Below are 24,957 nucleotides of genomic sequence, written 5' to 3'. Positions count from 1 at the left end.
GGAACTTCCTCTTCATCAAATTCAAAGTTATGTGTGGCTTATTGCAATAAAATAAATTTTTGTCTGACCATTCTCCACTTTTCAATTCCTTCACCTGAGGTCAACCTATACACTAAACTGATTTCTTAAGACTACAGACTGGTTCAACAATCAAAACAATGCCAATGACATACTAGACACACAATATTAACTCCAACAAACATAACTGATACTCATTTTCAAATTGCTGGACCTGTGATAACCATCCCTTCCCATACCACTATATTCACGACAAGTTGCCAAATGTGCCATATGTGAAAACATGAAATTATTTATAGGATGATATCCCTGAGTTTGATCCCAGATACAATTTATGGTATTGGTACAGAAATAAACAGGCACTTTTGAACATTTCTCATAAGTTATTTCTAGGCCTTTTTGCTCACAACAGCCATTACAAAGATGTTACTCTAACATACTTTCAAAGAAATATTCAATATTCCTTAAAATGAGTTGTGTCAAAGAAACAAAAGGCATCTTCTACGCATTGACAGCTTATGTTACTGTGCAAGTAGTATTGATCTTTAATGCAAGAAAAAGAACACGTAATTCAAAACTTAAACCTTGAAAGGAAAATAACTTTGGATATGTTTTGATGATTTATTGACAAAATGTTCATTTAATGTGATCTTTCTCATAACTGTAACATCATGGCATTGAAATTACAGAATGTATATTCAGTTATGTATAAAAATGCAGGACAAATCATGTACCTACATTAGGACTTTAAATAATATGCAATTAAACTTGTCATCTGTCAACAATATGCACATTTGTCTTCTCAAAAAGTTCTCATTATTGACTCACATTTTACAACAGCACTACAGGCTGGCAAACTTGAACATCTTTATATCTATGCTGTGTAAACAAATAGTGTACAACCAACCTCCTTTAAGCAAATATCTGGCTGTGGACTGATGTTTCTTTATTTTACTGACAACTTCCACCTCACTTAAGCAGCTATCTCCCTTATCCAGACAAAAGATTAACATTTCATTGGTAGCTGCTTAAGAGAGGTTGCAAAGTCAGTGTAAGCAAACTGTTCCATAAAAGTTTGCTATGATAATTTGTCAATCTCAACAGTCAAAACGAGGGGTGATGACATTTCAAAATTTTGAAAAAACTAGAATAAAACACAGTGACAGAATAAGTTATATACAGGGCAGGTTATATGACATTACTAATGTATTAGTTACTAGTTTTTCAATGGAAAACATGTACCAAAATGCAAATTTGAGAAAGAAACAAAAAAAGACATTTTCAAAAAATGGTTGCAGTCAATGAAATAATTGATGAGAAGCTGATCAAATACACAAGGAGCTATCATCAGGTTCTTGTCATAACAACTGGTGCAAAAAATATAATTAGGAGACATAAATGTGTCAGCCTTCTTGCTGTACAAAAGGGTTAGCTATTGCCTCCATGCCATCTGCAGGACAGATCAATACAACGGATGTCCCTCGACACACTACAAGTCCTAAGTGCCTTGTGTCATCTGTTAACCTGTATGGATCGTCTGGATCTGCAAATACAAAAGAGCCATAAAGACACGGGTTGTACACAAAATTGTCTTGGCAACAAACCACATAATGGTATAACTTTCTGTACATGGCTTCATTAGACTTCCGTACAGAAACTTAACACAGAATCTAAGTATTATTGATGATACTAACCCTCCTACTGTTGCAAATATTCTTGCTACCTTATATGCAACCAAGACACAACAAATATACAACAGCACAATGTCAAAATTCCTATGGGCATTCATTAGAGTTGAAAATAAACAGTTAAATTAGAGAAAACTAGACATGTGCTTGTAAAAGACATGTCTCATTGCAGACAAAAAAGTCTTAAGTCCCAAATAAATGCATGGAGAATAGGATGCATCTTTAAAATTTTTAATGGCTTAAAAATCTATCAGGGTCATCTACGTATGTATAAAATATGCCATCCAATTTCTGTTGCCTGTCTAAAGGTTTTTGTTTAATTCTTCTGTCAGGTGTAGGTCCAAAATGTCCTTAAGTTCACAACATTAAAAATATAAAAGTATTGTTGTAAAATCTAATGAGGTCGTCCCTACACATTCAAATACAGAACAGCTCATGTAATATTTAGTTTGTCCACATACTGAGGTAACCCCTCCATGCTCGCTCTGCACTGAGGAAGCAATACCTACAAAACACCATTGCAACTTGGCACAAAAATGTTGTGCAACTCCACCATGAAAGAAGCAGGAAGACATTAGTGATTAACATTTGAACAGCCAATGCATAAAAACCACCAATGGAAAGACTGACATCTGAGTGATTTACAAGTGGTTACCAAGTGAAGAATCATGTTTTCAAAAGATTCTTGTGTATTCAATACACATATGTTTAGAAATTATTCATCTGTTTTCATGCACTCTTCTATTTGCAGTTATTATTGATGTAAAAAATTCAAGTGCATTCCCAATTCAGTTAAGAACATATCCCACTTTAATTTTAGAGAAATATGAACTAATTTATGCACTGACTTGATGAAAGGCAAATGTTTCAGGCATAATTTGTTTCACTGTTATGAAGGAAAAGTAAACTACTGACATGTACAAACTCCAAATGACAATCCACTGCAATTTAAAACTAAGATAACAAAGGAAAACACTGAATGTTCACTGAAATATCAACGATGAGCTTGGTCCTTAAACAGCAATGGCAGTATATGTCAACAACAGTTTGTGTTCATGACCAATTTTTAGGGATGGATAGGTTTCACTTTCTAACCAGGTACTTTTTCCATGCAAGTAAAATCATAGATAAAATAAGTTTTTTTCCCTACAAATCAGGACAAGACGACTGTTTTCAAGCATTTCAACAAACATCCATGCATCCCACTAACCAAGAGAAAATTAAATGGACTGTTCCAAGCAGAGATTCCACTTCAGTGGATATTCTACAGAAATCAAGGCAGTAGTCAGTGTCAGTACCATTATAAAATATTGAAAACAATTAGCACCAAACATTTGGTTTGGGACAGGTGTTATTTATATTTTATATAAACCATCTGACTTGAATCATCATATTTAATTACAGCCCAGCAATTCAGAGCTTGAGTCTGATAATTGTCCACAATTAGACAGAATTAAATTTATTTCTGAAATGAATAATAATGACAGGATTCCAAGACTGATATCTTCTTCCTCTGTGATAATTTAGTTTCAATCTCAACTGTTCTAGATTTTATTTCTAACAATAAAGAAGAAACAACTAATGCCATAAATTACAGCTTGCTCACTCACTTTGTCCAAAAATGTATGCCCTCTTTAAGGTATATCTTGTATCTATATGCATGCTAAATCCCAATGAACAACATGACTGTACAATATTAAACCTATTGTTTGAAGCACGCTTACTAATGAAACACCACTTGTACACTAATGAAACACTACTTGTACACTAATGAAACACTACTTGTACACTAACACACACACTTTATTGAAGCTTATATACTCACTGATTTTTGGACAAAAGTACTGAATCAACATTATGTCAACCAAGCTGGCTGGTATACACAAATGTCTGCTTGTTGGCTAAATAATCTGTAAACTGTTAAATTAAACAAGTCCAGTATTCTTAAATTTTAATAAAGGCTATAAACACGTTTTGGCATAAGTCAAAATTATCCATTCATCATGGATTGATTGTGTTGAAGATGGTTTGTACATGAGTGTAAAGGATTGATTTCATTCTTTTTCAATTTAATCATGATTTTCACACTTTCATCAGCCCTGAACACATCAAATGGTGACACTGCATGCAAATTGCATTGAGCAAAGGGCAGCTGGTGACATGTTCAATTCACATGTGGATCATGACATTATCCAAGTTGATAGGGATCTATTGTAAAATTTTACCACTCAAAAATTAAGGATAGTTTTAAGGAGGTAATCATACATAAGGACATAAATAGCTGACAAGATTAGTATTGTTGATTACATCAACTCCCTTTGATTATGAGTCATATATCTTGACAGGTGTTTTGATTTGTACTCATTGAACTGGTAGCATTATTTTAGCCAATCAAATAGCTGTTTACTGTCATCATAATGCCACCTGATGAATTCAAGTGCTCAATGTGTTTGTTTGAGCTCTGAGATCTGATAAGAGATAAGTATCAAAGTATGGAGAGAATCTGTTCATTTGAAACTTATTCAAAGGCAAAATTAAGAGCACCTTCTATGTCTGTTAATATAAATGCCATTAGTCTAACTTTAAGAATCATGCTGGCACACAGTGTTTTGCTTATTGTTTCGGGGTCAGTTGAGGTAAATCCGTGGCAGAGGAAGGGTAACCCAAGAAGCCAACATACTTTCACTGTGGACAAATCTGGACAAGTTCAGGTGATCCGTTCATCCTCTAATCCACGTACAGATACTCATACTGGTCAAGTCTTGAAAGATAAACATCAGGAACTCCTTATATCTCTGGATGTATGATATTTAGAACTTAGTGTGAAAATGCAGACCATAGCAGGTGAACCTCGAACTGATACCCTTGATCTTAGGGAACTGAACAAGATATTGTCTAATAAGTCTGTTAATCTTGAGAAAAGATTGGTTAATTTAGAATCAGTGTCACAGACAAATAATTTATTGTTTCATGGAAGTGAAGGTGCCCGTTGCAAAAAGTGGGATATTACTGAATGCAAAATTCACGATCTCCATAAAGACACTCCATAAAGTTAATTCATATTCTGTAGTGATAGAGCGAGCACACAGGCTAGCTAACAATAACATGAGCGACAGTGAAACAAGTTCTACCAGACCAATTAGCAGTTAGTTCAGCAAGTACAAAGACAAGTGCTTAAGAAAGCATGAGAATATCTTAAGCGCAATGATAGCTTTGGGTATTGACAATTTCACAAAGCGTATGAGAGACGAAAGGAAAGCACTGTATGATTTTATGACTCGATTTAGACAAGCGCATGATGGGACAAGTGGACATGTATGACTGGAGCAGTGAGTAGGTTAAACCAGCTAAAAAACGCACCTCTTTAAGACAGAATGATGCATCACAATCTTATACTCAAGTAACTTATGTGGGAAGTATGCGATGGGGTTATGCAAGAAATGCCTCTTATTGGAATACTACAGAAATGACAGAAGGGAATCTCAGCACAGGAGACATCCCTTTTTCATTGGAATGAATCCTACAAACCACGCAGGTTGCAGGCACATATGTTTTACAGAATAGCCATCACACATATGCTCACCTAAGCATTCTTTCCTGGAATATAGAGGGCTTAACAAAGTATGAACACCAGAGTTCTTTTCTTCATTATTGTAAACAATTTGATATCTTTGGTTCATATGAAACTTGGGGAAAATCGTTATAAGAATTTGACAATTTTCTTGAAGATTATATCACTTAGAGTTGTGTTCGTAAAATGGTGGGTAAAGGTAGGAATTTGGGAGGTGTAACCATTTTTGTGCGCAAAGCTGGTGTAATGAAAGGCTTTGTAAAGAGTATTTCATGTTTAATGACTGATACTTAAGTCACCAAATTTTCATACAGACAAAGATATAATCATAGTAGAGATATTGAAATTGTGCAATCATTTTTGCAAACAGCATTTAGGTGTTCGTAAGTCGAAAGTGCAGAAGAGACCCACCTTGTACCTCATCTTTTTTCAAGCTGCATTAAATAATGGTTGAAGGTCATAAGAATGCCTTCAACTCAAGACCCACAACAACGTTATTTAATGTCAAAAAGATTACATAAAACTTACCGTGTCACATGGGCTACAAAAAAATTAATGACGTTATTTCGTTTTGGTTTTGGGTACATTTGGCTAAATCAAGATGTTAGAGACGAAAAACAATTTTATGCACTATTTTTGTCAAGAATTAAGAATTCAACAATACAAAACTAGCAAAGTGATCTTAACAACTCGCATAAATGTGAGTATTATAGCATGTATAAAACCAAATTAGGACTGGAAAAATACCTAAAGAAACTACTTACTAAATTTAAAAAAAGTCAGACCCACACAAATAAACGAGCTGGCACTATTTAAGCAAATGTTGGAAAATTGGGCAGTATATGATAAAATTCTGAATTTTGTAAACAAGCTTCAAAGATATGCATGAATAAAATATACATCTGTATACTCTCAGTACATTGATAAATCAACTGCTACCAATTTCATTCTGTTTACCAATTCTGAAACATTAAAACTGCGATTCAATGTTGACACGAGATAGCTAAAAATATTTTCACTGATATCATCTATGTCTGAAAGATGGGAATCCTCAGAATTATATCTGAAATGAGGTGAGGAAATTTACTGAGAGCTATAGAGAATGATTTATTTCAGAAAATTGTCGTCTCCAAAATAAAATTGAAAAATCACTTTGATCCATTTTGTTATACAGTAGTCCGCCTCTTGAATGCCCCCCACCCAAACAGCAGCCACCCGCTCCTTACAGCCAGAATCCATTGGCACAGATGAGTTTGTGTTCAGAAGTACCCCTCACGAAAGGCCACCCAGCTAACGCGACCAGCATATTAGTACAATAATATAAAATGTACCCCTCATAAGTGGCCGTATTTTATTTGAATATGCATCCAGAACCAGTATTTTGTTCATAACTTGTCTTAAGTAATCTGATTTCTGTTTCCCCATGTCAGGTTTTCATTAGTGAAAAAGGTGTTGACAAAAGTACATGTACCACTAAGGTTAATATTATTATAATTTCATTTACGCCTCACAAGAAGCCACATTTATTCCATAAAGCAGAGAAAGACTCACATTTTAATCGATACAAAAGATTAAGTACATGTAATCCAATTAGCCATACTGCTGTGTTATCACAAGATGTCCGGTTTAGTCACTCTGATAACTGTTAAAATTACAATTATTGAACAGTAGTAATAGCTGAGAAGTGGCAGTATCGATGTACAATACACAAATCAGCAGGAAAATGGTTTGATAGCCTTTATGGCTTCCCTTAGTAAGATGATGAGCTTGTTCACTTTGATAACTAGTGGCTATTATTACTGACAATAACTGTAAAGATTACAAATCATACTGGCCACAAGGTCAAATCTGTGGGATGTTAATGGAAAATAAGGAAGCCATTTTGGCTTCTCTCACTTAGTGTGTGTGTGTGTGTGGGGGCCGAGTGGTCTAAAGAGCTCTCTGTTATGGATCACTGCCATCTCACCTGTCTGCATGGGTTCGAGTCTCAGATTTGAATAATGTGGGTATGTGAGAAAGCTTGCCAGTAGCTTCTCGTAGGTCGGTGGTTCTTTTCGGGGTTTTCTCTGGTTCTTCCTCCACCATTAATACTGGCTGCCATATATAGTCTATCATGTGCTGAAAAATGGCATTTAAACCCTACACAACAACAACATCTCTCACTTAGTGTAAAAAAATGTATAATAACAATAGGGTACCAGACTATGACTTATGAATCACGTGACAAGATCACTTCCTTTAAAAACACATGGCAATTTGTTTAAATGCATAAAAAGTTGTTTAATCAGTCTTGTAGTTGGCAACTGAATAACTTACTGCAAAAAGATCAACACTGAGAAAAAGAAAAATTCTCAGTATAGAAGAGAAAGTGAAAGTAATTCAACTGACAGAAAAAGGGGGAGGGGTCAAGAATCCTTGCAGAAAACTGAAGTCGGAAAGACTCAGATAAACAATATCGTGAAAGATAAGTGAGCAATTCTGCAGAAGTGGGAAGATGGAATGGACAGAGAAAGTAAATTGTTTGAGCCAGGAGATGTTTATATCCTGATCTGATTGAAAAGGTTTTTGAATGGTTTTGCACTGTGCATGCCAAAATAATCCACACACCGGTCGAATGATCCAAGAAAAAACAACAGTTTTGTCAGTTGAAATGGGATATGACAACTTTACCGCAAATGACGGATGGTTGCACAGATTTCAATTCCGACTCAATAATAAGTGTTCTGTCCTTAGTGGTGAATCAGCTGATGATAATAATGAAGTTGTCGAAGACTGGAACAAAAGACTAAACGATATATCCAGGGGATATGACAGCAAGGACAATTTTGATTGTGATGAGACTGTTTTTGTTTTTAGACTGTTACCAACAAAGTGACAGATGATGTGATCTGAAACATAATTAAAAAGACAGTTTTAGAACTATATAAATGGTTATTCATAACATTCTTTTGAAAATAATGAAACATTTTGTTTTACATTTATTTCACAACATGCATGTAATTTTTTAATGAAAATATTAAATGTTTTCGAATCAAATGTATTTGTGACTTTCTTCATATGTATTTACTATTTGCATTAGTCATCCCCCTCTAGAAAGGCCACTTCCCTGCTGCAACAGAAGTGGCCTTATAAGAGGAAGACTATATACACACACACACATAAAATGTATAGTTGCTTTTTTAGGGGAGTTAATGCCATGGTGTGGCCAGTGTAACTGGTGCAGGAAACCCCAGCAAGAACCACTTATCCAAGCTTGATCCAATCCCACACTGGCTAAGTCCAAGACTCAAATCCACATGGACAGTGGTGAGATCACAGTGACTGGTAAAGGCAAGTGGATTTTTTATCACTCAGGTACCCGATATATATATATATATATAATGTTGATATTATATGTCTAACTAATATTTTCATAAATTGTTTACAAATTATTTCCATAGGAGCTCTTACCTCTTAAATATTCTACTGTACCATCCAGTACAAGATTCAACAAAGGGTCAAAACCTTTCAATACTCCGCTGGCTGTGAAAATGAAAAATGAGATTCAGTTCTGAAAAGTTATCTACATGAAAAGTTATATAACTTAATTGACGATAAGAATGTCAAAGATAAGAATGCTTCTTTTTTAAAACAATGCAGACTACTGAAACCACCTATTATATTCTTGGCCTATGTAGTAAATCAATTAGGTGTAAGACTGATACCATTTTTCATTTAAAACCAATTATTAGTTATTATAAGTCTTTTGGTGAAAACTCCATGTCAATATGACCATCCATTCAGGAGGCTAAACAAATGAATTTTCATGATGAGATTCTGTGGCAGTCATATTTTGCTCTCTGCACACCATTTTCATTTAGGGCCAAATACCACTTGATAGCAATCATTCAAATAGTTTAAGAAAAGCTCTGATAACAGCTGGACAACTGACCATCCCATAAGCTCTTCTGGTCAATAACCTGGTCAAGAAACAAGCAAATTCCAAATTTGGTTGAAATTCAAAATAATCATGGGAATGAAAGTGGATGGGTCTGATAAGCAAGGCTTTGCTAACTGATGCAGAAGGATGACATTCAAACTAATCTTAGCTGTATACCAGATTTATGTCGATTCCAATAATAAAAATAAAAGGAGTTACTGTAATTAAACAAAGGTAACAGGATCTGACAGTCAATAATGCAGAAAGTTGATTACTGAATTCAGACAAGGTCTCACCAGTACCTAACAGCATGCAAAATTTGGATGAAATCAAATTAAAATTATGGGAGTTACTGTGTGGAAATTAAAGTGGGACCCATGGGTAGACATAAAAGGATGGGTAGACAGGCCCAATTTAATGTTTAAACCTTTCAATGTAAAGCAACAAGCTGGGAACAAAATATCACAATACAGTGATCAATGACAAAACAATGTACATGAACAACCTTTATTAAAAGTCTTTTTATTTACATTTCTTAACTAGATTTAACAGCATATATTAAACAGAAAACAACCAATGAAAAACAGGAAAGATAACAAGAAGGCAGAATTGAAACGACATTACCAGGTGAAGTCTAATTCATCCCCCCCCCCATGTTAAGACCCAAGTCAAGTCCCCTGACATACTGTAGTCAAAATAAGAAACCCTCTTAAAAGCACCCCAACTAACCACCAGCCACCCTCTTTATATGGTCAGAATCCCATGGCACCGATGAGCTTGTGTTCAGAAGTACCCCTCAGATGATGGCCACCCCTTTAATGCAGCCAGCAGCTGTCATATTAGTGCAGAAACTGTCAATTTTACCCTCGTGGGCAACCAGATAATGGCTGATGACAAATCTCAGAACTATTTGTTGATTTTTCAACCCAACACATTGATATTTGTTCTATCATGTAACTTTAATCCATACAAAGAGTTAAGTAATCCAATGATCTTAACTATGGTGTATTCCTCAGATCTTAGGTTTTGTCACCTTGATAAATACTGGCTAGCTATAATTACCACTGATAATTATCAAAATGACAAAAGCTAATCACCGTGAAGCACAGTATTGTTCTGATCTTCAGTATGACATTTGGTGGCCAGATAGTAAACTGATATCTTAGACTTAACTTTTGAGACTTTCCTCTCTCAGATTATGACTGTGTGTATGATTTGGATTTTTAACAATTTTAGTCAGAGGTCTCAGAAACACTTTATCACGCATATTGGGATGCTAACTTTATATCGGGGATGCATAAAATCACTTATGTAGGAGTCCTCCTTATATATGGGGGGAGGGGCAAATTCAAAGGCTTGCCAGTCCTGTTTCAACCACCTGCTGATCAATTCATCATTTTAGCTGTGCTGATATTTACAATGACATAATTCAGTGGGTGAAAGACAACCAGATGTGCATGTTATCATTATAAGAGTACATCAAAAGAACATGATGCAACAGCTGGGCAGCAAAATGTTCAAAAACTTCAACTAGCTGCTGAGTGGTGGGAAATGTGCTGATTTTTACAATAACTGAATTTAGAGGCAGATAGACTCATGTACATGTAGTTATAAGAGTACATCAGATGAACAACTTCAGCTTTCATTACTGTGTTTGTTTCTGAGTATAGCCAAAAAAGTTGTACACATGACTTCAAAATCAAGATGCGCTAAGACTTATATTTTTGTAAGTATTTTTTAAAATACTGTTTGCAAAGTTGGATACGTATTTTGGGGTTAAATGGCAAATTAATGAAGATTGTAATGAGATTCAGAAGATAATTCAAGTTGCAAGAACTGACAGTTTTGGATGGAACAGTAGCCAGGTGTAAGAAAATCTGTGATGCCTGGCTTAGTTTTTGGAATAATTTTTCTTGGATTGACAAAATTTAGTCTCACTTTGATGGACAAACAAGAACTATACATCAGTGGTATAAAGAATTTCGAAAATTAAACTCAATGGCAACCATTGGCTCTTCACATCTGGACATATAGCCACTTCAGGACTGCATATATATTTCTGAGAGGGGACTGCAACTTTTGCTGGCAGCCTCCTATATTTACCAAAATAGGAGTACTAGGCTCCAAGTTTTAAAATCTTAGTGAGACCTCTGTTAGTCATATTGCCATGATGTCTGCAGTGTTGCAAGCATATACACCACTCCCTCATTAACTCATGCCCTGAAAACTAATAATGAGAATACTCATTCACAACTGTGATCAACGATAGCAAGACAACCAAGCAAAATGAGCACTTGGTGAAATAAAATTCTGTTTCACAGACACGTTTTATTAATGAGAAGCTAGTTGCAGTTTGTAGTTAATTTGTAATTACTACATTGGCACTCTTGAGATTTCCTCGTGGATGAGAACTTTTATTATTACTTGCAATGAAATCACTGCAACAATATTTTACTAATAGAACACTTTTAAAACATTGACTTTCGATGATGATGGTTGTCTCATAAACTAATTGTTCCAGGATTGCTGAGGTCTTTTTTTATATAAATAAAATGAATCTTGTTTGAGTTTGAATTTGAATCAATAACTAGTCTGGTTCCCTGATTAGTATGATCCTTATGTTACATTCCACAAGAGTAGAGAGCTAAGCAGGGAGCATACGGGTCAGGGAACCAGACTACTCAACAACAAAATAAAGCAATGATGTAATATACAATGTTTTTGCATGTATGGTTGTTGAAACCAGTTGGAATAATGTTAATGATCTTTCAGCGGTTGCATACATGCCAATCCCTGGCAAGGAAAAAGTGTAATCCAAGTGGACAAAACGATATATAACATGATGGAAATTCAATGAGCATATGTACAAAATGATTTATTTATCCCTCTGGACTTTTATAATCAATTTCTGCGTCAAGTTTTCATATATAACACTTCAAGCTTTAAAAAGCAACACACTCTCAAACTGCACTACAGCTGAGACTATAAATGTTTTGCACACCAGCAGAGCACTAAGTGCAGGGTTACAGAGCCTGGATCTGAATTCAGTTTTACTTTTGTTAGCAATGCTAAACAATCTCTCACAGTCTGCATTAAAACGGTAAAGAACCAATATTCATTTTATAACCTGACAAAGAAAAGGAAATTTATATCTTCTAGTTATTGGGTCTTTTAGCTGGGAAATAAGAAGAAGAAAAAAAATCAACTCTGTCTGCATGAAGTACATCGTCAGATAGAGTGCCAACTCGATACTTTAGGAGTTCTCCTTCAAATTTATCAACAGCCTTTCCTGCAGCAAGGTGCATCATATGACAGAGACAACCTGATATAAAAAAATGAGGAAGACATTTGTGTAAATATAGAATGCAACTCCTTTATGAATTCAAGTCATCACTGATGCAGCAACAGCTGAAAACCCCATACAGTTCTGCAACTTACATTTATTATTTAACATTATCAAGCAAACAGAAAATTGTTTTCTCCAGTGGAATCTGTTAATTCTCGTAATGAAAGAAAAGCACTCTGACTTTGCCCTTTTCATTGTCAAAGTATCTTATACAGACTGTGTACAACTTTATGTCATCATAATTACTACTCCTGTCTGTTGCAGTACTAAACAGCCCAATTTTCATGGCTTCTGCAATTTTAAGTGAAGTATCTTCTGCTAAACACCTAACAATATTAGGTGATCTTGTTCTTGCACATGCATATTTTCTGCAACTTTGGAATCAGGAAATATCCGTTTGAACAAAGGACCAATATAGTCCGTGTTCTATTAAGAACTCGATAAATAACACCTATGCATTTATAAAATTTGTGTAAAATACTGAGTTCTGCTGTAAAAAAAAAGAAGTTACCTTAGTACTGAAGTTAGTAAAACGAGCTAATTCAAGGTTTCTTTGTTTTACCACCAAGACCAATATTAAAATCCTTTCCACACAGCCTGCAAGGGCATGAAGCTGCCCTAGAATGGAATGCTGTATAATGTAATTCATGTATTTATCTCTGAATCAATTTTTTGTCTTTTCTAATCCATCTGTGAAATTGTTTGAAAAACATTTTAGCTCTAACACATGCACTGACTAGAATAAATCCGACAAATACCTAGAGACTGTTTCTGGACCAGATATGAATTTGAATAAAGAATCCACGAGCAAAGATTACAAGTTAGAAAACTAGCCTGTTCTCTCCTAACTAAGCCATACAGCTGCTACAAATAGAAACAGAGGTCAAAAGATTGAAAGTAGAACAAGCCGGTTTCTTGGAAATAAGGCAGCTGCTATAAATAGAATATAATACTGTTAGGAAAGTGCATGTAAGTCTACGGACAAGCATACTCATAGTTACATAGAAACTGTCTTTTCTAGAATACACTCAGTGGAATTAATGGGATGTTAATAAAATTGAAAAAATAAATTATTAATTTTGTTTGGAGGGGGATATACATGTACTGAAAAAGCGTAATCTGAAAACATTTACAGGTAAGGTGTAATTTAGTGAAAAAAGGCGTAATGATTGGCATGTATGCAGTTGGGCATCTTGAAAATAAAGGTCACTTTTACATAAAAACCAATAATTTGGTTAGAAAAGTGCTTTATTGATACATGTTCCCAATGCAATTTTGAAACAAGAATTCAGCCATTACACAAACCAGTTTGTTTCCCCCTCATGGTTTTCTCTATGTCCAGTGAGGATGGCACCATTTCATACTGTTATGGAGGTCCCACGATAACTAATGCCCTCACTTATAGTGTTTGTTATTGAGGGAGAGGTGTAATGATGTTTAGTGCTGGGGCATCATGCCGCAGACATGTACCATTATGTCCCACCCAGTCACATTATCTTAATGCTCATTGCCTAGCGAGGCAGCTGCTAGTACCATTTTTATAAGTCTTTGGTATGACTTGGTCTGGGTTCAAACCTGGAACCTCCTGCATCCATGGCTTTCCGCTCCAACCACTTAGGCCTCAGAGCAGTCTTTATTAGACTTTTTTAACTGGGAATTAGGCTGAAGAAGAAAAGTGACAAGCTCACTTCCTTTGTAAACATTTTGCATTTCATGTGATAAATACTAAATGCCAATGAAGGAACAATTTGCTGCATAAAGTGCAAAATGTCATCAGACATTCTCAGTTTAGAAATGTAAAGAAAAAGTGATTCAATTAAATGAAAAGAGGGTGAGTTCTTGGATCACTACTGAGAAATTTGAGGCCAGAAAGATTCAAATAAACATCATTAATGTACACTCCACAGCAGTGAATGTGAAATTGGAATTGAGGGACACAGCAGCTTAGTTAGTCAGATGCTTCTGCCCAGATCTTATTGAAAAGATGGCAATGCACCACGATTAATAATTATTAAAAAATTTTAAAAAAATAACATAGACAATAGTTATATTACAGTAACTTAATAAGTCCATAACCTTAGAATATACCTATGATTTCTAAATGAACATATTAAATACAAGGCCATGTTCCTGCTTCAAAAGGACTGGCCTCATAAGAGGGGGACAACTCTGAATATAGACTGCTTGTTCACTGTCGTGTCAGTGAAGCCACATAACCAACCGTAGCTGCCATTTTCCATACTCGAAATTTACATCTTTTTCATCTGCGTCTACATCACTAAGTCATCTGAATTTGATAATTTATAAAAACTAATTGCTGCCTACATCAATATCAGAGCCTTTACCGAAGTTATTGAATCTTTCATAGTTGTGATTCTAATCGTGAAAACTTCATAAGTACTGAATGAAATCCGCGACCGCCATTTTGAGAGTGGAGATAATGACCAAGTTACTTTAAATAGCAGATATCGGCCAGTGCATAAACAGCGACCATGTGACAAGATGTAACTGTCATTCGCAGAAATGAATGTAGTATCTAATAGGAGGGTTTTCCCAAAGGTGGCGCTATGAAAACCAGCTCAAAATGGCTGATGTTTACAGCAGGTGTCAAAAGACGCTCCCATGCAAATGGAGTAGAGGCATCAAAAGGCGCTTCCATGCGAATGGAGTAGAGGCGTCCAAAGACGCTTGCATGAGGTAAAGGGTTAATGAAATGATGCTGCAGTGGATTAAAGAGTTTTATTTCAAGTACACAGTTTAATATTTTTTAAAATAAAATTTAGGTTTGAGTGCATTTTCTGACCTGTAAATTTCTAATGATTGAAAGGTGTGCCACAAGTTAAGAAAAAAACAAAGCTGATGTGTCCCAGAACATACAGTGCAGAAAAAATTGAATGAATTTATGTCCCAAGAAATATGTTGTCCCAAAATATATGGTTAGTACAGTAAATCAGTAATACAATAACAGACTGAATGCTATAGACTTTGGATCATTTTAAATTCCTCAAAGCTATGGAAAGGTAATGTGACAAATAGTTACTCATATTCTATTACTGCTGTCTCTTTTGGGAACTGTTCTCCTACAGTGTTTTCTTTTAGAGAATTGCCCATGCTAAATTGTTTCTTAAGGAATACTTATTTCCACATACATTTAGTTTCAAATGTGTGCTCTGGTAGACATTTGCACAAAACCTACCATGTAAATGATCTCAAAGTGATACATACTTTCTCTGCCACCACTGAATTTGACTCGGATGGGTTTGTCCAGATATCTTGATAGATCTAGAATAGTCTCCTTCTTCTTCTTCTCTTTTTCTTTATCTCCAATCTGGACCAAAAAAGAAGTTAATCAGCATCATGACATGTAAATTCACTTCACAATGAAAGAATGGGTCACACCAAGTCAATATGAAAATGGACATTGAACTATATTTGTATTTACTTGTAAGACAACTTGTAGTTAGTTCATCCTTGCATTGTGAAGAAAAAGATGGGTGTAATACCAGTATTCCGATACAAAAGATCAAGCTAGCCTATTGTGTGCTGAAAAATGGTGTTAAACCACACAACAACAAAAGATCAACCAAGGAATATACTTATCAGTGCAAGTGCAGACAAAAGTCCAGACTTCCTTAACTGGTTCCACTTGATCAAACTTAAATTTTCACGTAATTATTTTAATATCCCTAAAAAGGCTGATTTCTTTCCTTCACATTCTATGCAAATTCTAGGCAAATGAAATAAGTTTTAAAATTTCCCCTTCATTTTCCAAATTTTGTCCTTTGCTGCTGAACAATAAAATTTGTCCACCTCTGGTATTTTTCTCGTACATGAAAAAATATTTTTTTCTTCTTAAAATGACAAAAAATAACATGTAAAAAGTTTATTCTGGGATCACATAAGACTTCGCCAATGTTGCAAACTTGGATTTTTCTCCTTATTGGCGGCAAAATATACCATCTGGCAATTACTTTTTATTGGCGACATTGTTGGCTGTTTAAACTTGTATATACAACCATTGGTTTAAAGTGGAGAAATTCAGAGGCCCCATGAAGGGAAGCTGCAAACTTGATACAAAAATGCATTTAAATTTATCGTTTGTTATTCTTTGTCCACAATGACAAACCATCTAACAGTGCATTATTATATCATAATCCACTTATCTTGACATATAGTATGAGTACTGTATGTTGCGAGATTTCTGCTTTTTTGTTGTAGACATTTTTGGAAGCAGAGATCAACCCAATGAGGCTTTATCTCGTATATCTATCTTTAGTCAGATTTGTAGCTGCTCACTAGTAATTTTAATATATTTAGACAGACTGACATTTGTATGTGAATGGCAAGTAAAAAAATTCTTCTTTTCCCTCTGAATTAAATCCTTCTGAACACTCAAGTTTTCTGTAATAATCCCTGTCTTCAGACCTGAACACCTGCATCTCTATCGTCTGTTGATCCTTTGTTAAATTTCTAAGACCTGCATGGAAGGCATTCTGCTACCACAAATGTAAAAAAAAAAAAAAATCCTACCTGATGGTCTATACAACTTAACAATAGGCAGGTAGGAACAGTAACTAGAAAAGACCCAACAACAGCCAATTCCTTTTTAAAAATGTGCTCTGATAAAATAATCTGCTGAAATTTCAAAGGAAATAGATTACCTTTGAAGCACCAATTGTTATGAAACGTATTAAGCAAATGTTAAAATAATCCATCTCAATCATGCAATAAAATTATTTAATGTTGCCGCTACAATAAGAATTGGGCATTTGTTTGGTTCTCCAAAGCTGTTCTTTAGTGGTGACTTCAATAACACATGCACCCTTCATCAAAGAAAGCTGACTATGATCGATCTTCAATATAAACAAAGAACCTTTCTTCAAAGGAAGTCAGTACCAAACTTAAATTAAAGCAATGAAATTAGATGGACTTTTACATTTGCCAACATGATTGGAACACGTTAACTGTGCCAGGAAAGTTTCCTGTTTGCAGGTAAAAAAAATGTATGCATATGAAAGCTACAAACGTCAGCTTAAAACGCAAACTTTTAAAGACTTGGGACGTGCTGAAAAGTGAATCATGTGTTTCATCATTCGTTACATGACTGTGCTATGTTTTTCCACTTAATTCAGACCTATATGACCTGAGACAAAATGACTGAAAATTTTAAATATGTGTGTGTGCATATTTTCAATGGAATTACCTCGTATTGTGGATTCAATGTATGTGACGAGATTCATGGGCGAGTACACGGTGTTAATACTCTATTCATGCTATACAACAGACATGTATATATAAACAGTGTACACGTATATGTACCAATTCATGGTTCTCTAAATAAAGTAAAATATATATGCCTTCTCTGTTTTCACTATAGGTGTATATCTCGTTTAATTTGCATCAATTTTAGATAGTAACTGTGCCAACAAAATATGTATTTTACGACCCACATTTATTACCTACCCCCCCCCCCCATTTTTTGGGGTACATGCATCATTTTCTTCAGCTAACTGACATAGCTGCTTATAACACAGTTCGGTCTATAACACGGTCAGGTTCTTTGGCTCCCAACTACTGTGTTATAATGGGGTCACACTGTACCTGCTTTAAATGAAAAGAAAAAAAAATCTATATTTACTATAATATTACATATTAAAACACACACTGAAGATTTTCAGCTAAAAACATTAATTGTATAATTAAAACTAAGTACACATTTTAGTCCATCAACACGTTTTGTAATAGTAAACTTGGCCTGCGACGAATCAAAAGTGAATTCCTTTTTCATTTGTTCCAGGAACTGATGGAAAAATCCAGTTGTCAAAAATGTTATTGTGAAATTGGTTGAATTTAAATGTTTCATATTGCAGATGATACCCTTTAAATAGTCCTTAACAAGAACGTCTAGCTCTACATCAGAGAATCCTTCAAATGAAAAATGTTCCGAGTTAGAAGAGTGTGAGAAAGTTGACATTGATGTCATAGATGAATCCATTATGAAAAATATTTATTATAAAAAAATATTCATTATAAAGTTAGTCTATTAGTATGCTTTATTTCAATATCATCTATTAACTGTAGTAGTCACAACAAATACAGAGTACAGTGGTGGCAAGTGATGAAATGCAGTCGAGTTGATCATTGAGTGTTGGCAGCCATCTTAATGAATGCATCATGTTTAAAAATCCACAGCAGAAAAATCATTTTGTCCTATCTCTACACACACACATCTAGAACTTTATTAAAAAATATCACAAGTAATCCATGGTCACTGTATTAACACTTATGACTTAGGTTATTTTCCTGTGGAGTAAGTATTTTCTCCATAAAACTGAATAAATCCACGAGGCATATTGCAGCAGTCTGCAACGCACAATTGACAGTCTGGGTAAAAACATTAGTTACCAAACTCTATTTAATTTTAGTTCCAGCTTTCAATATCTAAGTACTAAAAAAGTGATAAAGCAGGAGGGCCAAAACATGGATTAGTAAGACACGCTATCATCAAACAAGTGTGAAACGTACCCTCGAGATGTTTGTGTAATGTATTGGTCTTTTCGAACGTGTCTGCAAAGTTACCCCATCCCCACAGAGGGAGAGAGAGAAAAAAAAAACGTTACCATTTTATTGCCCAGTAGGACATGTTACCTGCTGTTGCTGTTTCTGTATCTGCGACATTGCTGAAGGTTCCACAAATGATACGTGTGATCTAAACTAACTCAAGAAACGATGTCTTGCAATGCACTGCAGTAACAAGAACCGGAAGTCCACAGCGAGAACCACTGTCAAACATCCACACTGGGAACCAAATCAAGAGTAATTTCCCTTTATTAACAATTGTTCAAAGAACAAGATCAACACCAACAAAAGAGCTAATAACTATTTTTCCCTTGTCTCTTCAAGTAAAGTGAAATAGCAATATTTCTTTGTGCACAGAGTACTGTAATGTAAAGTGATTTTTCTTTTTTTGCTCACGGCTAAAGCGAAAGCATATGATATCTCTCGATCGATCGATTGATCGATCGATCGATCTTGATCTTGATACTTCAATGCAACATGACAAAAATCACAACACACGTTTCTTACGTTACGTTTGAAGAGAAAATTTGTTTACAAAATATTAAACCTCAATTTAGAGCTGTCATCGTTCATATTGACATGAAATAATACATTGTTATACACGGGCAAGTGCGTCAGCTATTAATTATCTTTTCATTTGATGTGCTTGACGTCAAAAGCACATTCCAGTAACAACAAACTCCACCTTAGTAGTCTTTTATTTTTATTTTTCATCTTGCCGACGAAAGTAAGGGGGTTGTGGTCACTAAACACAATAGAAGGAGCTGAACTAAGGTAAACTTCAAAATGTTGCAATGTCCTTCTCGATTGTTGAATTATTGTTTTGGTACTTATTTAATTTCTTAGAAAAATAGCCCATTGGATGATCAATACAATTTTCTTTTCTTTGAATCAAAACTGCTCCAATACCAACATCACTTGCATCAACAGACAATTTATATGATTGGCTGAAATTTGGAGCTGTAAGAACTGTCGTGCTTTTAAGTATGGCTTTTAACATGTCAAAAGCCTCCAAACATTTTTCAGTCCAAAGGAACTTGTTTTTCTTACTCAATAAATTTGTCAGAGGTTCAGCAAGTATAGAAAAATTGGAACAAAATTTTCGAAAGTATCTGGTCATACCTAAAAATCGCATTCGTTGCTTTTTATTAAAAGGCACAGGGAATTCAGAGATAGCCGTGACCTTAGCATCTATTGGTTTAACCTGTCCATGTCCCACGAGAATGTTCCAGAAAGGTTACACTAGCACGGCAGAACTCACTTTTAGATAAATTAATTGTCAAACTTGCATCAGTGAGTCTGTCAAAGAATTTACGAATTTTTGCTAAATGTTCTTTCCAGGTGTCGTTGTAGATGATGACGTCATCGATGTAAGCATCCCATTTGTCAAGACCAGATGTAATTATATTCAGAATACGTTGAAATGTACTTGGCGACCCTTTCATCCCGAACGGCATTACTTTGTATTGGTAAAGTCCATCTGGAGTCACGAATACCGAAATTTTTTATGCTCTTTCCGGTAATGGAATTTGCCAAAATCTATTCAGAAGGTCAAATTTGGTGACATGCTTGGCATTCCCGATCCTATTAATACAGTCATCGATTCTTGGTAATATGAATTAATCTGTTCTTGTCACACTGTTCACCTTCCTATAATTAGTAAACATACGGAAAGTTTATCTGGTTTAGGAAAAAGTGTGCATGGTGATCTCCAGTCACTTTTACTAGGATCTATAAAACCATTCTCCATCAAATATTGAATTTTCTTTTTCAAATATACCTGTTTGAGAGGGTACTTCCTGTACTGGTGTTGTTTCACAGGTTTGGAATTTACAATTTTAAAGTCATGGACAATTTTGTTTGTTATTGTAGGATCATTTGGAAATAAGTGTTTATATTCAAATAATAACTGTTTAAGTTCATTTCTTTCTTGCTCTTGCAAATATGAAAGTGTCTGGTCCAAATCTTTCATAATTTCTGAACTTCAACGGATTATTAGGAGTTTTACTCCAATATCAGTAGAATCCGATGATATTCCTTCACTTACATCTTCACTGAGTGGGGCATATACAACTAAATCAATTGCATGTTTAACCTGGCTATCTCTTTTAATATACTGGTACTCCTATAATTTATTTACATCCCAGGAGCACTAATATTATAATTGTACTCATTCATTTTCTTCTTAGCTTTGTAAAGGCCATACTATCTAAACAGAAAAAAATTTGAAGAATGAGCAAGAGAGACAGGACCCCATTATTACCAGACTCAAAACTTCTCACCGTTGAAGTTCTGTCAAACCAAAAGTTTACTTTTGACTTGAATTGCTGATCGACTTTCTGATCTAAACAAGGCTTGTCAGTTATAAGTGGATTAACCACAACCTAGTCTCCAGCTAGGTCCTTGCCTAGTAATAAATGAATGCCTTCAACGTGTACAACATACGTTGTGCCGACTGTCACTGGTCCTGGGACTAAGTCTGATGACAAATTTGCACAATGGAGAGAAACATTAACAAAGCTGCACTCTACTCTCTGAATAAGAACACTCTCGTTAGAAGAAGACTTCTCAGAAAAAGGCAAATTACCTGACAATAAAAGACTCTGAGAAGCTCCAGTGTCTCTTAAAATTTTAATAGAGATATGATTGGCCGAATCACCCAAGAGTGATATATAACCCTTCAATATGAATGGCTCATAATTCTCCATAATAAAATCAGACTCTGGTTTGTTAGACCTAACAAATGTATTGCTTTACATACATGACCGTGACCTTGACCTCTTAGAAATAAGAGCATTCGTAATAGCTCTGTCTTGATTCTGAAGCCTAAATTTCAATTTGTAGCAAACATAAATAACGTGCCATTTTTTTCTTGCAACAGGTACACTTTGGAAGAGACAATGATCTTGATTCAAGCTTATCGAAGCTTGATTTTTAGAAGTTGTGAAAGTCGGAGTTTTAGAAGGGCTTGTATTAGGCTGAAATACTTTTCTGACAGACTTCTGTTGAGTAAAAGTCTTATTTACGAAAGAAACTTTATGAGCTAAAGCATAATTGTCAGCGGCATGAGCAGCATTTTCCAAAGTTTCGATCTTATGCTCGTCAAGATTAACAATGTCACAGTGGACACAGTTCAGAATCTCTTCAACCAATATGTGTTGTCTGAGACTTTCTTAATCTTTATTAACCTTTCTAGAAGAACACCACCTATCCAAGTGTCGTGTTTTTTCCCATGCAAATTCGTCAGGTATGGTCAGCTTCTTTTTTATATTTTCTGAATTTTTGCCAATAAGTTTCAGAGACTAACTCAAACCCATCAAGATATAGTCCTTAACTACATCATTGTCAGTACTCTGTTCTAGTGACAATGAATCGTTGTCACGGAATTGTGTATGATTTATGTCAGTATGTATATGTGATCAAAAATGTACTCGGGTTTCGTTGCCGCGTACAGCGTCACCCGAGGGTGGTATATTTTTTGGCTCTAGTTATTTCGAAATACTGATCACAACTCAACGCATGCTGCATGTGCAAATTGCCGGCAGCGAAAACCTAAGTACCTAGCTGCGAATATCTGTCACAGCTAGTATACGTATACAGCAAATTCTCTGTAAACAAATTACACTACGACGAGTCTTTCTTGTCAGAAAGCTTACCTCTTTACGAAATAGTCAGCGGCAGTCAACTTTGAGGACCCAAAGAACAGGTATACCATTTTAATATGCAATCACGCATACAACATTAGTGATACAGCACAGTACATAAAAATAAATTAGCCATATTCGTGGTTTTAAGTTTATACACAAAGCCCTTTTTAGAGCTATAAACCCCAAAAATGGCTACAAATATAAATACAAATGTTAGTGGTGAGGTTTTCCTCAAACATTTCTTCCAAACTGAAGAAGAAGAAATCGAACAAGGCTGCCTTTTTAAGACATACCGCGACCCTTGGGCGCAGGCCATAGATTTTCTGAAATTAACAACTCTGATCGACCTTCCACTATGGAAGTCATAACAGCTTCAGCTGCGAGAGGCATTTACGCCAACAAAATGTATACACTATCAAACATAGGCAGAGGAATTTTTATTGTATATCCCAAAAAGAAAGAGCGTCTCTTTCCCAATGGCAACATAATCCTTTGCGATAGGACGGTCAACGTGCCCCCCCACCACCGCCTTCTATCACAACATTAATCCAAAGTAAATACACTGATATATATGTATCAAGATTCCCCAAAGAAATTCCTCTAGATGTTTTTCTTGAGAGTTTCGAAAAATACACAAGAATTAACTCACAACATCAAATATGACACATATAAGGCAATCCCGGGTTTATGCACCGGAGAAATAATAGAATAAACCACCAAGACGCCGCAAACATTCCCGAATTCTTCAAAATATTTAGAAAGACATGTCACAAAAGGTGGCAATGCACCTGTAAAAAAAACAAGATCGAGAAGAACTTGAAATAGATACAGAAACGGAATCCAATGCAAAAACATCACAACAACACATTGTCACATATGCTCAAGCAGCCCAAGCAAACACACCCACAGCACACCTAAAAAAAAACACAACAAGAACAAGATTCTGAAAATGAACAAGACGAACTGCAAAGCGAATCAGAACCTGAAAAAACACCAACCATGACACCGCAAGCACAAACATCAGAAATTAGTGACATGGAAACGGAATCCACCACAAACATAATTCCGACATCACCAACAACACCAACAACAACCAAACGCAGAACGAACAAAAGAAAAGTAAACTGACCCAGACATAATGAAAACAAAAAGAAAATCACACCAGAAGCTGAAAAAATTACACCAAAGACAACAAAGACCACCAGCAACAACATCAACACCAATGCCACCAGGAACCAAGAAAATAATAAGACATACTGAAGGAAATGTCACAACCAACTGCACTAAGCTTCCTATACACGAACAAGAAACATTACCTCGGACAACACCACAAGCAACAACCGCTCCACCCAAGTACCACAACTACACTGCATCCAACAATCAAACACAACCAACAAGCCCCAGGAAACGGGAAAACCCCAAACAAGAAAAACAAACAACGAAACACACAACCAGCAACAACAACAGTAACAACAACAAAAGCAACAGAAGAAAATAAACAAGTAAAAATAAATCATAATAAACAGCTTCTTTACTTGAATTAATCCAAAAAACAAAAAACAAAAAATCATGGAAAACAATCTCATTTAACTCATAAGAATGGTATGAAAATACTGTCTTGACCAAAACAAAGCAAAAAACCTGGGGGAAAACTTACCTCAATAATATTAACGGGTCTGATTAAAAACAATAAACTAATAGACACATATAGAAGTCTTCACCCAACAAAAAGAGAATACACATGCATTACATACAACTCAGCTACAAGAACAGATTAAATATATACTAATTTCAAACTTAAGGAAAACATCATAAACATTCAAATACTACAAGAAAAACAAATTATACACTTTGACCGTTCTCTTACACAAAAATACAAGTTTATGGAACTAATGAATATAAGATAAAATAACAAAAATACAGGAAGGACTGGGTTTTAAGCCTTCTAGGCACTCAAATGAGAAAACTCCAAACCCAATCCCCTATATCTAATACCACAGATTAAGAAAAGACACTACAACACAAAACACTCTAATAGGTACATGTACCATGCTACTGTACAATTCAAAACTAACAGGCAATTAAGGTAATACATGTATTTATCAATCTGGAGTACATATTATCATTTTACTATATATTTATAATAACACGAGCAAAAAGTTACAAACTTCTCTCCACTAAGACAACCC

General features: G+C 35.2%; 1 protein-coding gene across 1 annotated transcript; it reads right to left on the bottom strand.

The window, feature by feature from the left end:
- Positions 1 to 625: 625 nt before the first annotated feature.
- Positions 626 to 19,349, bottom strand: LOC149794188 (U6 snRNA-associated Sm-like protein LSm7). Its single transcript, XM_089968293.1, has 4 exons — positions 19,191 to 19,349; positions 15,768 to 15,870; positions 8,728 to 8,799; positions 626 to 1,561 (listed from the first exon to the last, which is right to left on the bottom strand). Exons 1-4 carry the CDS (start codon positions 19,218 to 19,220, stop codon positions 1,422 to 1,424), a joined length of 345 nt encoding a protein of 114 aa, XP_089824419.1. The 5' UTR covers positions 19,221 to 19,349; the 3' UTR covers positions 626 to 1,421.
- Between the last annotated feature and the right edge of the window lie 5,608 nt (positions 19,350 to 24,957).

This window comes from Sinohyriopsis cumingii, chromosome 8, assembly GCF_028554795.1.
Source record: "Sinohyriopsis cumingii isolate HCF-2022 chromosome 8, ASM2855479v2, whole genome shotgun sequence".
NCBI classification, from domain to species: domain Eukaryota; kingdom Metazoa; phylum Mollusca; class Bivalvia; order Unionida; family Unionidae; genus Sinohyriopsis; species Sinohyriopsis cumingii.
Note: the sequence above shows the minus strand (reverse complement) of the source record. Positions and strands in the feature narration are given on the sequence as shown.

What these genes read in the sequence shown, in the direction of transcription:
- LOC149794188 (XM_089968293.1), bottom strand. Translation starts at nt 19,220, where the DNA reads ATGTCGCAGATACAGAAACAGCAACAGCAG. An exon ending in TACAGAAACAGCAACAGCAG is followed by an intron (nt 15,871 to 19,190) that starts GTAACATGTCCT and finishes TTTTTGGTCCAG; the next exon opens with ATTGGAGATAAAGAAAAAGA. An exon ending in ATTCAGTGGTGGCAGAGAAA is followed by an intron (nt 8,800 to 15,767) that starts GTATGTATCACT and finishes TCATTTTCACAG; the next exon opens with CCAGCGGAGTATTGAAAGGT.